The sequence below is a fragment of the Macaca nemestrina genome, chromosome X (genome assembly GCF_043159975.1).
Source record: "Macaca nemestrina isolate mMacNem1 chromosome X, mMacNem.hap1, whole genome shotgun sequence".
Lineage (NCBI taxonomy): Eukaryota > Metazoa > Chordata > Mammalia > Primates > Cercopithecidae > Macaca > Macaca nemestrina.
Window position 1 is genome coordinate 135,595,838 of NC_092145.1, and position 13,919 is coordinate 135,609,756.

The 13,919-nt window shown below is 46.4% G+C and overlaps 1 protein-coding gene and 1 pseudogene across 1 annotated transcript; one reads left to right on the forward strand and one right to left on the reverse strand.

The window, feature by feature from the left end:
• The first annotated feature begins 1,150 nt into the window (after nucleotides 1-1,150).
• On the forward strand, nucleotides 1,151-1,662 carry LOC105478248 (small ribosomal subunit protein uS10-like). The gene has a single exon (XM_071088716.1). It carries the CDS (start codon nucleotides 1,241-1,243, stop codon nucleotides 1,598-1,600), a length of 360 nt encoding a protein of 119 aa, XP_070944817.1. The 5' UTR covers nucleotides 1,151-1,240; the 3' UTR covers nucleotides 1,601-1,662.
• A 166-nt stretch (nucleotides 1,663-1,828) lies between these two features.
• LOC105478289 (platelet-activating factor acetylhydrolase IB subunit alpha2 pseudogene) lies at nucleotides 1,829-2,834 on the reverse strand (annotated as a pseudogene).
• Between the last annotated feature and the right edge of the window lie 11,085 nt (nucleotides 2,835-13,919).

Sequence of the window (13,919 nt, forward strand, 5' to 3'; positions counted from 1 at the left end):
TCCCAGCACTTTGGGAGGCTGAGGCAGGTAGATCACCTGAGTTCAGGTGTTTGAGACCAACCTGGCCAATATGGTGAAACCCTGTCTGTACTAAAAATACAAAAATTAGCTGGGCGTGGTGGCGGGCGCCTGTAATCCCAGCTACTCGGGAGGCTGAGGGAGGAGAATTGCTTGCTCCCGGGAGGCAGAGGTTGCAGTGAGCCGAAATCGTACCACCACACTCTAGCCTGGGCGACAGAGCGAGACTCTATCTCAAAAAATAAATAATAAATAAAACAAAATAGAATATACACCTTAAGATATTATAAAACTTGAAATAATGTCAGGTGCTATGGAATGGAAACAGTTCTGAGTCCCCCCTCAACAACAACAACAACAAAAACTGTAACAGGTTTTAAGGGAAAAACAAAACAAACCAGAACTCTGAATATGAATAGCAATACACAGACTCCATAGCACAGAATACCACACAAGAATGAGTTCTATAGCAGTACTGTCATAAGAGTAGCTGGCTGGAGACTATACTTCCAGCAACAGGGCTCCTAGGTCAAAAATGTGTTAAAAGCTTGTGATGTCAACAGGGACCAAAAAAAAGAAAAAAGAGGCGATGAGGGGGAAAAGGGAGGAAACGCTGCATGGACAGGTCCATTATAGACATGATATTCAGAAGCATAAAAAAAATATTCTCCAAAGAGTTCCCCTACTGGGGCAAAACCTGTTTTTCACTGCTAAGCACGGGAAAGATTAAGAAAACGGACTAAATTCACTTGCAACCATAGCATCTTCCACATTTGAATGACAAGCATGTTCAACCTGACGCTGCGTGTTAAGAAAATATTCAGCCAGGCATGGTAGCTCACTCTGGGAGGCCGAGGTGGGTGGATCACGAGGTCAGGAGTTCGAGACCAGCCTGACCAAGATGGTGAAACCCTGCCTCTACTAAAAATACAAAAATTAGCCAGGCGTGGTGGTGGGTGCCTGTAGTCCCAGCTACTCAGGAGGCTGAGGCAGAGAATCCCCTGAAGCTGGGAGGCGGAGGTTGCAATGAGCTGAGATAGCGCCACTTCACTCCAGCCTGGTGACAGAGCAAGACTCCATCTTAAAAAAAAAAAAAAAAAAGCTTTTTGAGGAAGACGCGGTCGAAGGACCTGCGGATCTTTGGTTCGCACGCTCCTGCCCCTGACTCACCGCTGTTCGCTCTCGCCGAGGAACAAGTCGGTCAGAAAGCCGCGCAGCAGCCATGGCTTTTAAGGATACCGGAAAAACACCCGTGGAGCCGGAGGTGGCGATTCACCGAATTCGAATCACCCTAACGAGCCGCAACGTTAAATCCCTGGAAAAGGTGTGTGCTGACTTGATCAGAGGCGCGAAGGAAAAGAACTTGAAAGTGAAAGGACCGGTTCGAATGCCTACCAAGACTTTGAGAATCACTACAAGAAAAACTCCTTGTGGTGAAGGTTCTAAGACATGGGATCGTTTCCAGATGAGAATCCACAAGCCACTCACTGACTTGCACAGTCCTTCTGAGATTGTTAAGCAGATCACTTCCATCAGTATTGAGCCAGGAGTTGAGGTGGAAGTCACCATTGCAGATGCTTAAGTCAACTATTTTAATAAATTGATTACCAGTTGTTAAAAAAAAAAAAAGAAAAAGAAAGAAAATATTTATATGCATATGAATCTAAGCAACATAAAAACCAAAGACTAAATTATGAATCTTAAAAAATTGGAAAAAACATGTTTTAAAGCCAAGTAGGTATGATTCTGAAAATTATTATATATGACATAATCCAAGAAAGGCCAAGAAAAGAATCCTCATATTGTTCAGTATTTAGGCTTGATGTTGTCCTAGGAAAATAGTGATAATTCAAAGAACATGTTACACATACAACTAAAAAGTCCCCTTCTGGTTTCAAATGAATTGAAACAACAATCTTCCTTGGCTAACTTTTCTCCTCTGTCAAACAAACCTTCTATGTACAGGACCAGTTTAAATCCCTCCTCCCCTTCAAACACGAGATATGAACATCCAGGAACATTCTGCAATGCAAAGTGCCTTAAGAAAGAGAAGGATTCTGGAGCGCCGGGGGTGATAGAACTGATCTGAGGAAACTGAGATGCTGTTGACACTGATGGGAGCAAGTCGGGCAATAGTGGTTTGTTTCTCCTCGGGTGTTTCCTCCAACAACTGCATGATCAGTTCACGCAGGGGTTTGCAGACCGTTGAGTAGCTCCCTCCTGTCAAATGCAGAAAATCAAACATGTCGTGGCAGGAGATGGCATGGTTGGAGTGCACGAAACCCCTGTCAGTATCCAGGAGCTGCACGTTGGTAAGTTTCAGCAGCGAAATCTTGAGGAGTTGGTTCACCTTGGCGTTCTTTTGCCTCAAAGGGTTGGGTTTCTCACCTTGAGGTAACAGATCAAATACAATGATTTTGGCCTGTGGCTGCCTTGTGTTGATAAGTTGTACCATGGCCACCATACCACCTGCTACCTCTTCTGCTTCCTTTTCATGGTTGTTTCTTCCCACCCAGACAACAATGACCTTAGGCTTAATATTCCCCAGTTCTCCATTCTTTAATCTCCACAAAACATGTCTTGTTGTATCTCCCCCAGTTCCAAAATTCAGTGCTTGAAGTGGGGAAAAAAAGCTCTCGCCATGTCTCATATGGCTGCATTAACTGCACCATGGAGCCTCCCACAAATCGTACATCAGGCTCTTTGTCTTTACAGTCCAAAACAAGTCTGTCGTGCTGAGATATCCGTCTGTCATCTCCTTGAATGTCTTCCACCGCATGTGGAATAGCTGCTGGGTTTGAGTCTCCTTGGTTCATTCTACACTGAAGGAGGGGGTCCATGCGGGCCCCAAGCGGCTGAGGCGTCCATGGGTGTCGTGTCTGTCGCTCCCTTGGTCAGGCGGCCCCACTCGGGCATATCCCTCCTTGGGCCCCAGTACCAGCAGCAGCCGGGAGTGACACAAAATTTGCAGTCTCTTTAACCCACCACCAGAAGGATGGATATTTGGATGCAATTAGCAGTCTTTGTCTCACATCCCTTCAAGACAAACCATCTAGAAGACTAAGAGAGGGACGTTGGTCTATAAAACTCCTCTCTTTTAAGATGACTTCCTGGAAACATCACACAAAACGTGTCCTCCTCCAGAATTTAGTTAAATTGGCCACTCCTTCCTGAAAGGGAGGCCAAGAAATGTGGTCTTTCAGCTCATGAAATAAACTCATGAAAACGCATGAAAATAAACACTGGCCATTATGCTTAGAAGCTAAAGGAAATCAGAGTAAAACTAATGGTAATCTCACAGTGATTCTCATGCCAGCTTTTTATAAAGCTCTAGCAAACTTTTAAGACATACCGCCCGTGGGTAAAATAATTTGCACATTAGTAAGCAATTGAGAACAGATGAGTCATAGAAGAGGAAATACAATTGACCAATTGTCACATGAAAAAATGCTTGACCTCATTAATAATGAAAGAAATGCACATAAAAATAATAAGTTTTGCCAGCTGCAGTGGCTCATGCCTGTAATCCCAACACTTTGGGAGGCAGAGGAGGGGAGATCGCTTGAGCTGGGGAGTTTGAGACCAGCCTGGGTAACATGGCAAAACCCCGTCTCTACAAAAAATACAAGAAATTAGCCGGGCGTGGTGGCATGTGCCTGTAGTCCCAGCTACTCCGGAGGCTGAGGCAGGAGAATGGCGTAAACCCGGGAGGCGGAGCTTGCAGTGAGCCAAGATCGCGCCACTGCACTCCAGCCTGGGCGACAGAGCGAGACTCCTTCTCAAAAAAAAAAAAATAGAAAAGAAAAGAAAAGAAAAGAAAATAGCCAGTGCTATCAATGTTGTCGAAGCACAAAGTGAAATAGTCTTTTTTTTTTTTTTTTGAGACGGAGTCTCGCTCTGTCGCCCAGGCTGGAGTGCAGTGGCCGGATCTCAGCTCACTGCAAGCTCCGCCTCCCGGGTTTACGCCATTCTCCTGCCTCAGCCTCCCGCGTAGCTGGGACTACAGGCGCCCGCCACCTCGCCTGGCTACTTTTTTGTATTTTTTTTAGTAGAGACGGGGTTTCACCGTGTTAGCCAGGATGGTCTTGATCTTCTGACCTCGTGATCCGCCCGTCTTGGCCTCCCAAAGTGCTGGGACCACAGGCTTGACCCACCACGCCTGGCCGAAATAGGCTTTTTAAAGGACATTTTGTCAATATCTATAGTTACCATGCATACCTTTCAATGGAGCAATTCCAGTCCTGAGTCAATATTCTATAAAAATAATTTTACAGGTATTCAAAAATGTAAGCAAAATAAGGCCAGGTGCCGTGGCTCACACCTGTAATCCCAGCACTTTGGGAGGCCAAGCCGGGCGGATCACCTGAGATCAGGAGTTCAAGACCAGACCGGCCAACATGGTGGAAACCCATCTCTACTAAAAATACAAAAATTAGCCGCGTGTGGTGGGGCACACCTGTAGTCCCTGCTTCTCAGGAGGCTGAGGTAGGAGAATCACTTGAGCCCAGGAGGCGGAGGTTGCAGTGAGCTGAGATCATGCCACTGCGCTCCAGCCTGGGTGACAGAGCAAGACTCTGTCTCAACAACAACAACAACAACAACAACAAAAAGCATGTAAAATAATGTGCATTTCAGTGTTCATGTGTCACACAATATAAGCTAACTTTTATTTAGCATCTATAGTGCAGCACAGTGCCGCAGGTACTTTTATCATCTTCAATTTTCAGGTGAAGAAAGTAAGGTTAATTTGATTGCCCATGGCTACTGAGCCAGAAGTAGAATGAATGGGCTCCAAGCCCTGTCCCATTGATTCCAGAGCCCAGGCCCTCACACACTGCACATTCTGTTACAGATGTCTTCACAAATCTTGCCAAACATGGCAGATGTGCACTGCTTTAGGATTACCTTTCTTTCTTTTTTCCTTTTTTTCCTCTTCTTTATTTTAATTAATTAATTAATTTATTTATTTATTTATTTTGAGATGGAATTTTGCTCTTATTGCCTAGGCTGGAGTGCAGTGGCACGATCTTGGCTCACTGCAACCTCCACCTCCCAAGTTCAAGTGATTCTCCTGCCTCAGCCTCCCTAGTAGCTGGGATCACAGGCGCCCACCACCACACCTGGCTAATTTTTTATATTTTTAGTAGAGATGGGGTTTCACCATATTAACCAGGATGGTCTCGAACTCCTGACCTCAGGTGATCCACCCACCTTACAGGTATAAGCCACTGTGCCCAACCAGGATTACCTTTCTTCTCATGTATTCTTGTCATCTTAGTTCAAGTCATTCAGACGGGCAAGAGAGAGAGATGCTGGAGTGAGGGGGAAGATACTGAGCATAGAGTTAGGAGAACTAGATTCAAGTATAGAATTATTTAAATCACCATATTTTGAGGCGGGGGTGGCAGGGTAATACATAATGCTGGCAAAGTTGTAGCAAAATACATAAGCTGTAATACATAATGCTGGCAAGATTGTAGCAAAATTGGTACATTCATATGAAGGTAGTGTCAATTGGTTCAACCAGTTGGAGACATTTTTGGCAATATTTCAAGAGACTAAAATGTTCATAGTCTTTAATCAGTAATCCCACTCTTAGGAAATTATGTAAAGGAAACAGTGCAAAAGAATAAGTTAGGTGCACAAAGGTTTTCATTACAATGCTATTTGCGATAGCAAAACAATTAAAATAACACAAATGTCTAATATGGGGGAATGATTAAGCAACGATTAAGAGTTTGTGTTTGACAAGAACCACAGCTGTTCACCTTTTTTCTCAGAATCCTTTGGCTCATCAAGCCCTGATCCTCACGCAGCCCCGGGTGCTTGTGTTAAATAAAACAACAACAGTCATGAAGGCACATTTTAGCTCTGCAGAATCAGAATGGAGTCAGCCCAATGTTTTCTTCACATGTAAAAAACTGAGAACAGCTCCACCTGCCCTCTTTTAGCTCTGCATAAGTCTCTGGTCTTTAGCACATTTGCTGTTTACAGTTGCAACTCCCTCACAGTTTTCTCATCATTTCCAGAATGTTTTCTTCCCTGAAGTTGTGCCTAAGCTTCTGGCGTTCAGGATGCCCGCCAGGAGAGGCTCTGGGGCCTGGTTGCCTCCAGCGTCAGCATGACAGAGGCCAAATCGCCACTTTACGAACTGCAGAGCCTCACCAAGAGATGACCTATAATTATAAGAAATACAACAAATAGTGATTATTTTTATTGATGTCAAACTGCATTTTTACAATGAGCTGTGTTCCAAGTGAGAATGCCTTCTTCCCTGGCCAATGCCCAGCTACAACCTGCTTACCAACTCCATGCACAGAACATAATCAGTTCTTGCAGGTTTGTCCGAAGTGTCCTAGAGAAGCTGTTTGGAAACAATGTCCACTGCAGGGGGCTGCCAGTTTTGAGGATGACGTGAGGTGGAACAATGACCATCATTAGTGAACAATAATGGAATCAGAACAATAAACCAAATGCTTTAGGAAGTTAAAATGTTCCCTGCCTAATGGCCACATGTGCCATATAATTATTTTCTTTGTGTACTTATTGCAATTTTGAAATTGTCTTTCATTATAAATTGTGTTTACAATATAGGTGACCCCCTTTTGCTACATATTCTAATACTGCCAGGTCGTGATGTTTCTCAATACGGTAGATGTCTTTTTCTTGGCTATATTTATTTATTTAGCTCCTTACTTCTATCTTTTTTTTAAAGCTGCTTTCTTTTCTATAAAACCTCTTTCATAAGGTAGCTGAGAGTAGAAAGGAGGTGTGCTTTGTTAGTCCCAAATTGTAGTCGTCCACCCACTACTAGCAAGCTGTGTGACTGCGGACAAGTCAGTTCATCTCTCTCTAATGCCCCAAGTTACTCATTCTGTAAAAATGGGTGAGATTTACAGAGGATAAGAGCAGTAGATTCCGGGGTCAGACTGCCTAGCTCATTCCCATGCTGGCTCCACCTCTGAGACCTTGGGCAAACTGCTTCTCCCTGTGCCTCAGGTGAGCAACCATCGCAGTTTGCCTGGGATTGAGGAATTTCCCAGGATACAGGACTTTCAGTTGGAAAACCAGGCAAATCCTGGGAAAATCAGGCTGAGTTGGACACCCTCTCTGTGCCTTGATTTTCTCATCTGTAAAAGAGGGATTCTAATAAGTTGATCCATGTGAAAAGCACTTAGAACTGCAGTCTAGCATTTTGGTGTTCTTTATATGAAGGAAACTTTTTTTTTTTTTTTTTTTTTTTGAGACAGAGTCTTGCTGTATCACCCAGCCTGGAGTACAGTGGCGCGATCTCGGCTCACTGCAACCTCTGCCTCCTGGGTTCAAGCAATTCTCTCACCTCAGCCTCCTGAGTAGCTGGGATTATAGGTGCGTGCCACAATGCCCAGCTAATTTTTTTGTATTTTTAGTAGAGACACAAGGTTTCACCATGTTGACCAGGCTGGTCTCAAACTCCTGACCTCAAGTGATCCACCCACCTCGGCCTCCCAAAGTGCTGGGATTATAGGCATGAGCCACCACACCTGGCCAGGAAACACATTTTAAGTACTGGGAAAGAGTAAGCGCTCAATCTGTGCCACCTTCTATTCTCAGGATTGTCTTCTCTAAGGCATCTTCTGTCTCTCTCTTCCATCCCACTCTGATACTATTTCACCATCCCCTTTCTCCTCTCTTCTATTTAATAGCTTAAAGACTTAAATGTGAGCATAGTTTGTAATAAGCCCGACATGCTGTGAAATCCTTTGTTTCACTTACCACTACAGACAATACCAATGATGCCTTCGAAATGTTTTTAAGCAATTTAATATAGCTCTCATTGGAATGTCACTATTTTCAAAGTTATAGTTCAATCTCCCTTTAGTGTAATGCAATAAAAAGGTTACTCTAATGTCATTTCCTTCGTATAAATAACATCAAAATGCTTCAACCCAGAAGCTGAAGAAGAGCGAAAGAAGGTGAGGAGAAGCAGGTAAGAAATTGGTCCATGATGACATGCAAGGGCAGCATTGCCTGGGCGGGTTTCCCTCTCTGTCTTTGACAAGACATTTCTGGGTGAGATATTTTTGCTTTCCATGCAGTGGGAACCAAGCCTGACCAACGGGATCCTGGAAGGTGGGGGGCTAGCTGTTGAAGAGATGGCTGGGAACAAATGAATGCAGAGAAAATCTCCATAAACAAGGCCCCCTTTGAGAGGAAAACAGGACTCAACATATGCCAGATGGAAGTGGGACCTCCCAGGGAATGGAACTTGGAACAGCCCTCTCTGTTCTTTTTCTTTTCCCAATCTATGATTCCTAATAACTAAATAGGCCATATTTTTGGAGGAGATCAAGAGAATGAGTGAAAGAAAGGACAGGCATTTTCTCTGATGATCAGTCCCTTTTTCAGTTGGCAGAGAGCAAAAAATCCCTCCTCAATATTTTTGTGGGGTGGGGGGGGGCGCAGAAATTAAATCAGCCTATCTTTGTTTACAATTCTCTGTGTGGGGTACACACCACCATACCCCAAAAGCCAGGCCTGCATGAGGGAGGGAGGAAGGAAGGAAGGAAGGAAGGAAGGAAGGAAGGAGAGAGAGAGAGAGAGAGAGAGAGAGAGAGAGAGAGAGAGAGAGAGAGAGAAGAAAGAAAGAAAGAAAGAAAGAAAGAAAGAAAGAAAGAAAGAAAGAAAGAAAGAAAGAAAGAAAGAAAGAAAGAAAGAAAAGAAAGAAAGAAAGGAAGGAAGGAAGAAAGGAAGGAAGGAAGGAAGGAAGGAGGAAGGAAGGAAGGAAGAAAGAAAGAAAAGGAAAAGAAAAGAAAGAGAGAAAGTAAGCTAGCTTAGAATCAGCTCTACAGTGTGAAAGATTGTCAACAACAGCATTTTCTATTTGTACTGTTGGTGGTCTCTTCATTTGTCAGAAAAGGGAAATTTTACACCTGTTAGATTATAGTCTTGCAGCTATTTATTAGGTAGAACGTACAGTGACAGATAACGCCAACTCTCTATTATCCATGAAAAGAAATACGTAAAAATCACTCCTATGTCTAAATTTCACTTGAACCGTGGGTTTCAATCGCCTTTCTTTCCAGCCTTTCTGGGATTCTCTAAGCAAAATACATTGCTTTTAATTTCTTTTTAGTCCTTTGCAAGCCTTAAACCGTAGGAGTAATGAACAATGAAATGGCCCCAACAGCAGTAATGGGAGAATTGAGGGAAAAGAATGGGGCCAGGATAAATAAGGGATGGGGGCAGGGGAAAAGATCAATCAGCGCCCACCTCATGAGGATGAAACATCAAGTGCCATTTGCCCAAATAAAAGTACCTACTACACTCCCACAGCCACAGTGCAATTTTCTGGTTCGGGAAAGATGTTCCTGGGTACCAGGAGCTGTACTAAGACCTGCAAAACCTAAAGTGGGGGCAAAGAATGTGATGTTGATTAGAGGCATGCAACACAAAATTTCATGCGATTGTGAGAAATCTACAATTTCCTACTCAAAAACAAATCCGTTTGAGATTTCATTTAATCTCCAAAGAAAAACAGCTAAGGCTCACTTTCTGTGCATTAGCATCTGAGTAGATGTATTTGCTCTCCTCCTCCCACTCCTTCTGCCTCCACTCTCGGCCTGCACCTGCTACCACGGTCATTTTTGAGGGGCGATCGAGTCTGTGCGTCCTGGGGACCCCTCGGTCCCGAGCCCCACGCGGAGCCCGGCGCCTCTCCTCCCAGGCCCTCCCGGCCCGCGCCCTCTCGCGGGCGCCCATAAGTCCAGCGTCCTCATTCACCCGCGCCATTGGGGCCACCGGGGGTCGGGTCTTGGCTTTGCTCACCGGGTCCCCGAGACCCAGGAGGCGATTTGACAAGGGGCGTCGGGGCCGCAGCCGCAATGCCCCTAAGTAGCGCGGCCCCAGCAGGGCGCCCGGAGCTCCCCTGCCCCTGGGCTCCTGCACCTCCTTCCAGACGGGGAAACCGAGGCCGCCTCGGGCAAGCCGTGCCCTGAGGAGCGCCCTGCCCGGGGTGCCCGGTTAGAAGGGGAGGTGACGCCGTCGGTGCCGGACAGGCCCGGCCTCAGCGGCCCCACGAGGCCCCTATAGGCCGTGAGTGCTCCAGTTCTCCGCCACCGTCGCTGTCCCAGTCTCAGTCTGGGAACCGTCCCCCTTCCCTCAGAGATGCTGGGTGTCTCAAAAGAGATCCCGGGTGGGCTGGAAAGTCGGGAGCAGAGTGGGGGTCGTTGGGAGGAGGGTAGAACTGGCCCAGGTTTGGAGGAGTCGCCTGTCAGAGCGTTGAATGTAAGCCCTTTTGCGCAGTTATTTTTATTCCGGGGCCTTTCTTGCTCGTCCTCGTCCTCGTCCTCCTCCTCTATTTTTTACCCCTTCTGTTCAGCTGTTTGTGTTTTCTGATCGGGGAAGTGATTTGCGGCAGGAAATTAGATATCTTTATTCCAGAAACACTGTGGTTCTAATGGTATCTATTCCAGAGCCGGCTCCATCTTAGTAGCTCTTTCTTTTCTTTCTTTCTTTCTTTCTTTCTTTCTTTCTTTCTTTCTTTCTTTCTTTCTTTCTTTCTTTCTTTCTTTCTCTCTTTCTTTCTTTTCTTTCCTTCCTTCCTTCCTTCTCCTTCCTTCCTTCCTTCCTTCCTTCCTTCCTTCCTTCCTTCCTTCCTTTCTTTCCACTTGCAGGTTATTTTGCGATGAAGGGAACAGAGCGCAGTGCAGCCCGGCATCTTTCCTCCTCCCTTCCATACAATACAACTCTTAATTAAACACAGGGACACCCACACCTCCCTTCCCACAGGACCCCTTCCATCTGCTCCTCCCGCTCTGAAATATCAGCCTTGTATGGGCAGGGAAAGCCTCGTGTTGAACTTCCCAATTAGCAAGACATATCGCAAAATGAGGGACTCTGGGAGCTGTTGTCACTACTATTTTTGATCCTTCCTTTCTAGGCCCTACCTAGTAAGTGTTTTGGTGGCCTTGGTATAACTTTAAAATCCTGCAAGTCTTTAGAAGCACGATTTCTGTTTTTCTGATTGATGAGTTCAGATTAACACACACGGTGCAAAAGAAGTAAGTTATGGATCGATTTGAACTGGGAATTTTTTACGTTTGTAAAAGCTTCGTCTTTAACTTCTTTTAAACCAGAGGTTGTAAGGGCTTCAAGGAAATTCAATTATTTCCAGGTTGAACAAGTGAAAGAGGGTTGGACAAGAACCCTGCATTTCTCTTTTCTCAATTTCTGGCTCGACCAAGAGGGAGTAGATAATGTATGAGTAGCGGAAGTAGTGGAAGCTGGGATTTGAGGATTTCCAGATTTAAATGTTGCAGGAGAAGTGAAAGGAGGGGGAGAGGAGGATACCTGGGGGGAGCTGGAGCAGGGTGGTGACCCAGGAGGCCATCAAGTCAGAAGATGGAGAAATCCCAGAGAGAGGAGGTAGGGAATCATCTAGTCAAAAAGTGAAGAATCCTAGCTTCAGAAGATGGGAGCCCCAAAATCTGAGCTCAGGGAACTTAGAATCACAGAGTGGGGTATTCTCAAATCAGAAGATGGGAGGGGACCTTGAGTGATATGAAGGTACCACAGAGGCCGATGTCAAATCAGAGAAATCTCAGAGTAGCTGCCTTCGGACGATACTCCGCCACCACCACCACCACCACCACCACCACCACCGGGGACTGAGGAATCTGAGGGCGCAGGCCGCCAGGCCTCCATGAACACCCCAGAGACTGCGGATTCAGACTTCCCGGCTGGTGTCGCATCCTCGGCACGCTTGCCTTGGCCCCACCCCCAATTATTTCACTTCTCAGTCCAGCGTTTCCCGAGGTTCGCCGGCAAGAATCCACCCAGCAATTATCTCCCTTCTCGCGCGCATGGGGGGACATTAACCACGAACGCGCTGGAGAAGAAAGGTACAGATGGGTCTTTTATTGAACACTTGGAAATGTTTCCAAGGCTTTTGTTTTTTTCCCCCATTCATTCCTGCCGGATCACTGGGATCTGCCAACTTCAGTCCCCAGAGGTTGCAGCAGGAGAGCCCGGCCCACTCGGAGCCCCCGCTAGGGGGCGCGCTCTGGCCGTGGCTCTGAGCCGAGCCCGAAAAGGGGGCTGGGGTGGGGAGGCTAGGGGTGCGGACGCCGACAGCCCAGCTCGGGTCCGCGCGGCCTGGGAACTGACACAAGCGTTGGGTCGCCCGCTGCATCTTACTCTAACTCCAATCTGTGCCCACCCGCCCCCAACCTCCACCCCGTCCAGGGTCGCCCGGAGCAGCAGCTACTGAGTCAACGCTGCACCGGGGACGCCTCGACCCTGGCCGTAGGCGGGGTCCTGCCGTCCGGCGGAGGAGAGGAGAAAGCAGATGGTGGTGATTACAGGGCACAGTAAAGTTTCCCTGTCTCTCGCGTCTGGAAACCTGGAGGGATGGGTGCGGCGGCAGAAGATGGAGAGCTCCCGCCGAGGAACTCCGTGAGAGCTCAGAGCCCAACCACCTGCTTCTCGCCCGTGGGAGGGGACACACGCCCCCTCTTCTGAGAGCAGACAGGAGGCTGCGACCATCTCGTCCAGCTTTGTGCTTGGAGCAAAGCTTGAAAAAGCCTCGGCTGCCGCCTGGATGGCTGATGGTGGTGGCGGTGAGGGGTTCTCTTTCCTCTCTAATTCTTTCTCCTCCACCCCCTCCCCCGGCTACTGACGGGCAACAGAAAGTGAGGAAGTTTGTAAATAAGGGGAGTTGTCCTAACATAGCCATCACACTCACGCATCCATACCTTGAGGGCTCGGCCGTGGTCCTCGGGAGGCTTCCAAAAAGCTGCTTCCCAACAAACCTCTCCCAGCCAAGCCCTAACTGTGGAACCCAAGGCTTAGGCGGAGGACACGGCGAAGAGGGAAGGATTAGCAAACGCGACAGAGTCTTCCCAGGAAATCCAAGTTCTATCAGTCCCTTTGGACCTTTCCACGGGCTGTTTCTTTGCAAATACATCAACAAATATACACCGTCCACAGACATATCCCAACAGCCGTGGGGAGAACTGAGGCAGGGTAGGAAGTGGAGAGCACGCAGGAGGCCGAGAAGGCGAGGGAGAAGTTCTAGGCAAGCGGATTATGTTACATTTCCTCCTATTACCAGACTTCCAGGAGGAGACACCTCGATTTGTGCATAAAATGCATACCCTAAAGTGGATAAGACTCTGAAAGCAGCGTTTGAGGAGGTTAACCTTGACTGGTTGAAGTTAAGGGGGGTTGGGGGGAAGCAAATATTTCTGTTTGTGCCCTCCGGCTCTTCCCAGCACCGGCTGTCAATCCCGACGCTTGTTATCCTCACAAGGCTTCAGTTTGTTTGCCTGATCTCAGCAAGGTTTTCTTCCACAAGTAGAACTATAATTGCTATAATTCTACTGTATCATTTGGATCATTGCAGTATTGTTGTTTTCTCTCTCTCTTTCTCTCCTCCTAACACTGCAATAACGCGCTCCAGTGTTAAATTAGCAGGTTGCGGAAGACCATAAATGAATGAAAGTTTGTTTAAAAAAAAAAAAAGAAATTAAATAAATAAAACGGCAAAATGACTTGGCAAAGGGGATATCACATCACAGAGAATCCTTGCGTGTAATCAGGTCTTATTGTCTTCTCTTCCAATGGCTTCCAAATTGGTTGCTAGATTCCAATGAAGTTTATTTCTATTGTTTAAATATATGTTTTGAAGAGGCTGACCGTAATTTAAGGGGACCTGAGCTGTCCGGTGCAACTGGAAGCCCATCACAGCTTGATTTATCTATGTGTATATTGCACAATAAATTAAAACATCTCAAGTGAAAAGTATGTGAGGTCAACTCTCTTCCAAACATTTTTTTTCTTCTGGATAATGACATCTAACTGCCACCCCCCTTATTCCATATTTCTTGCAAATATAATTTTAAAACTACAATGTAGAATTA

Excerpts from the sequence above, each read along its gene's own strand:
- LOC105478248 (XM_071088716.1), top strand. The coding sequence starts at position 1,241 with ATGGCTTTTAAGGATACCGGAAAAACACCCGTGGAGCCGGAGGTGGCG.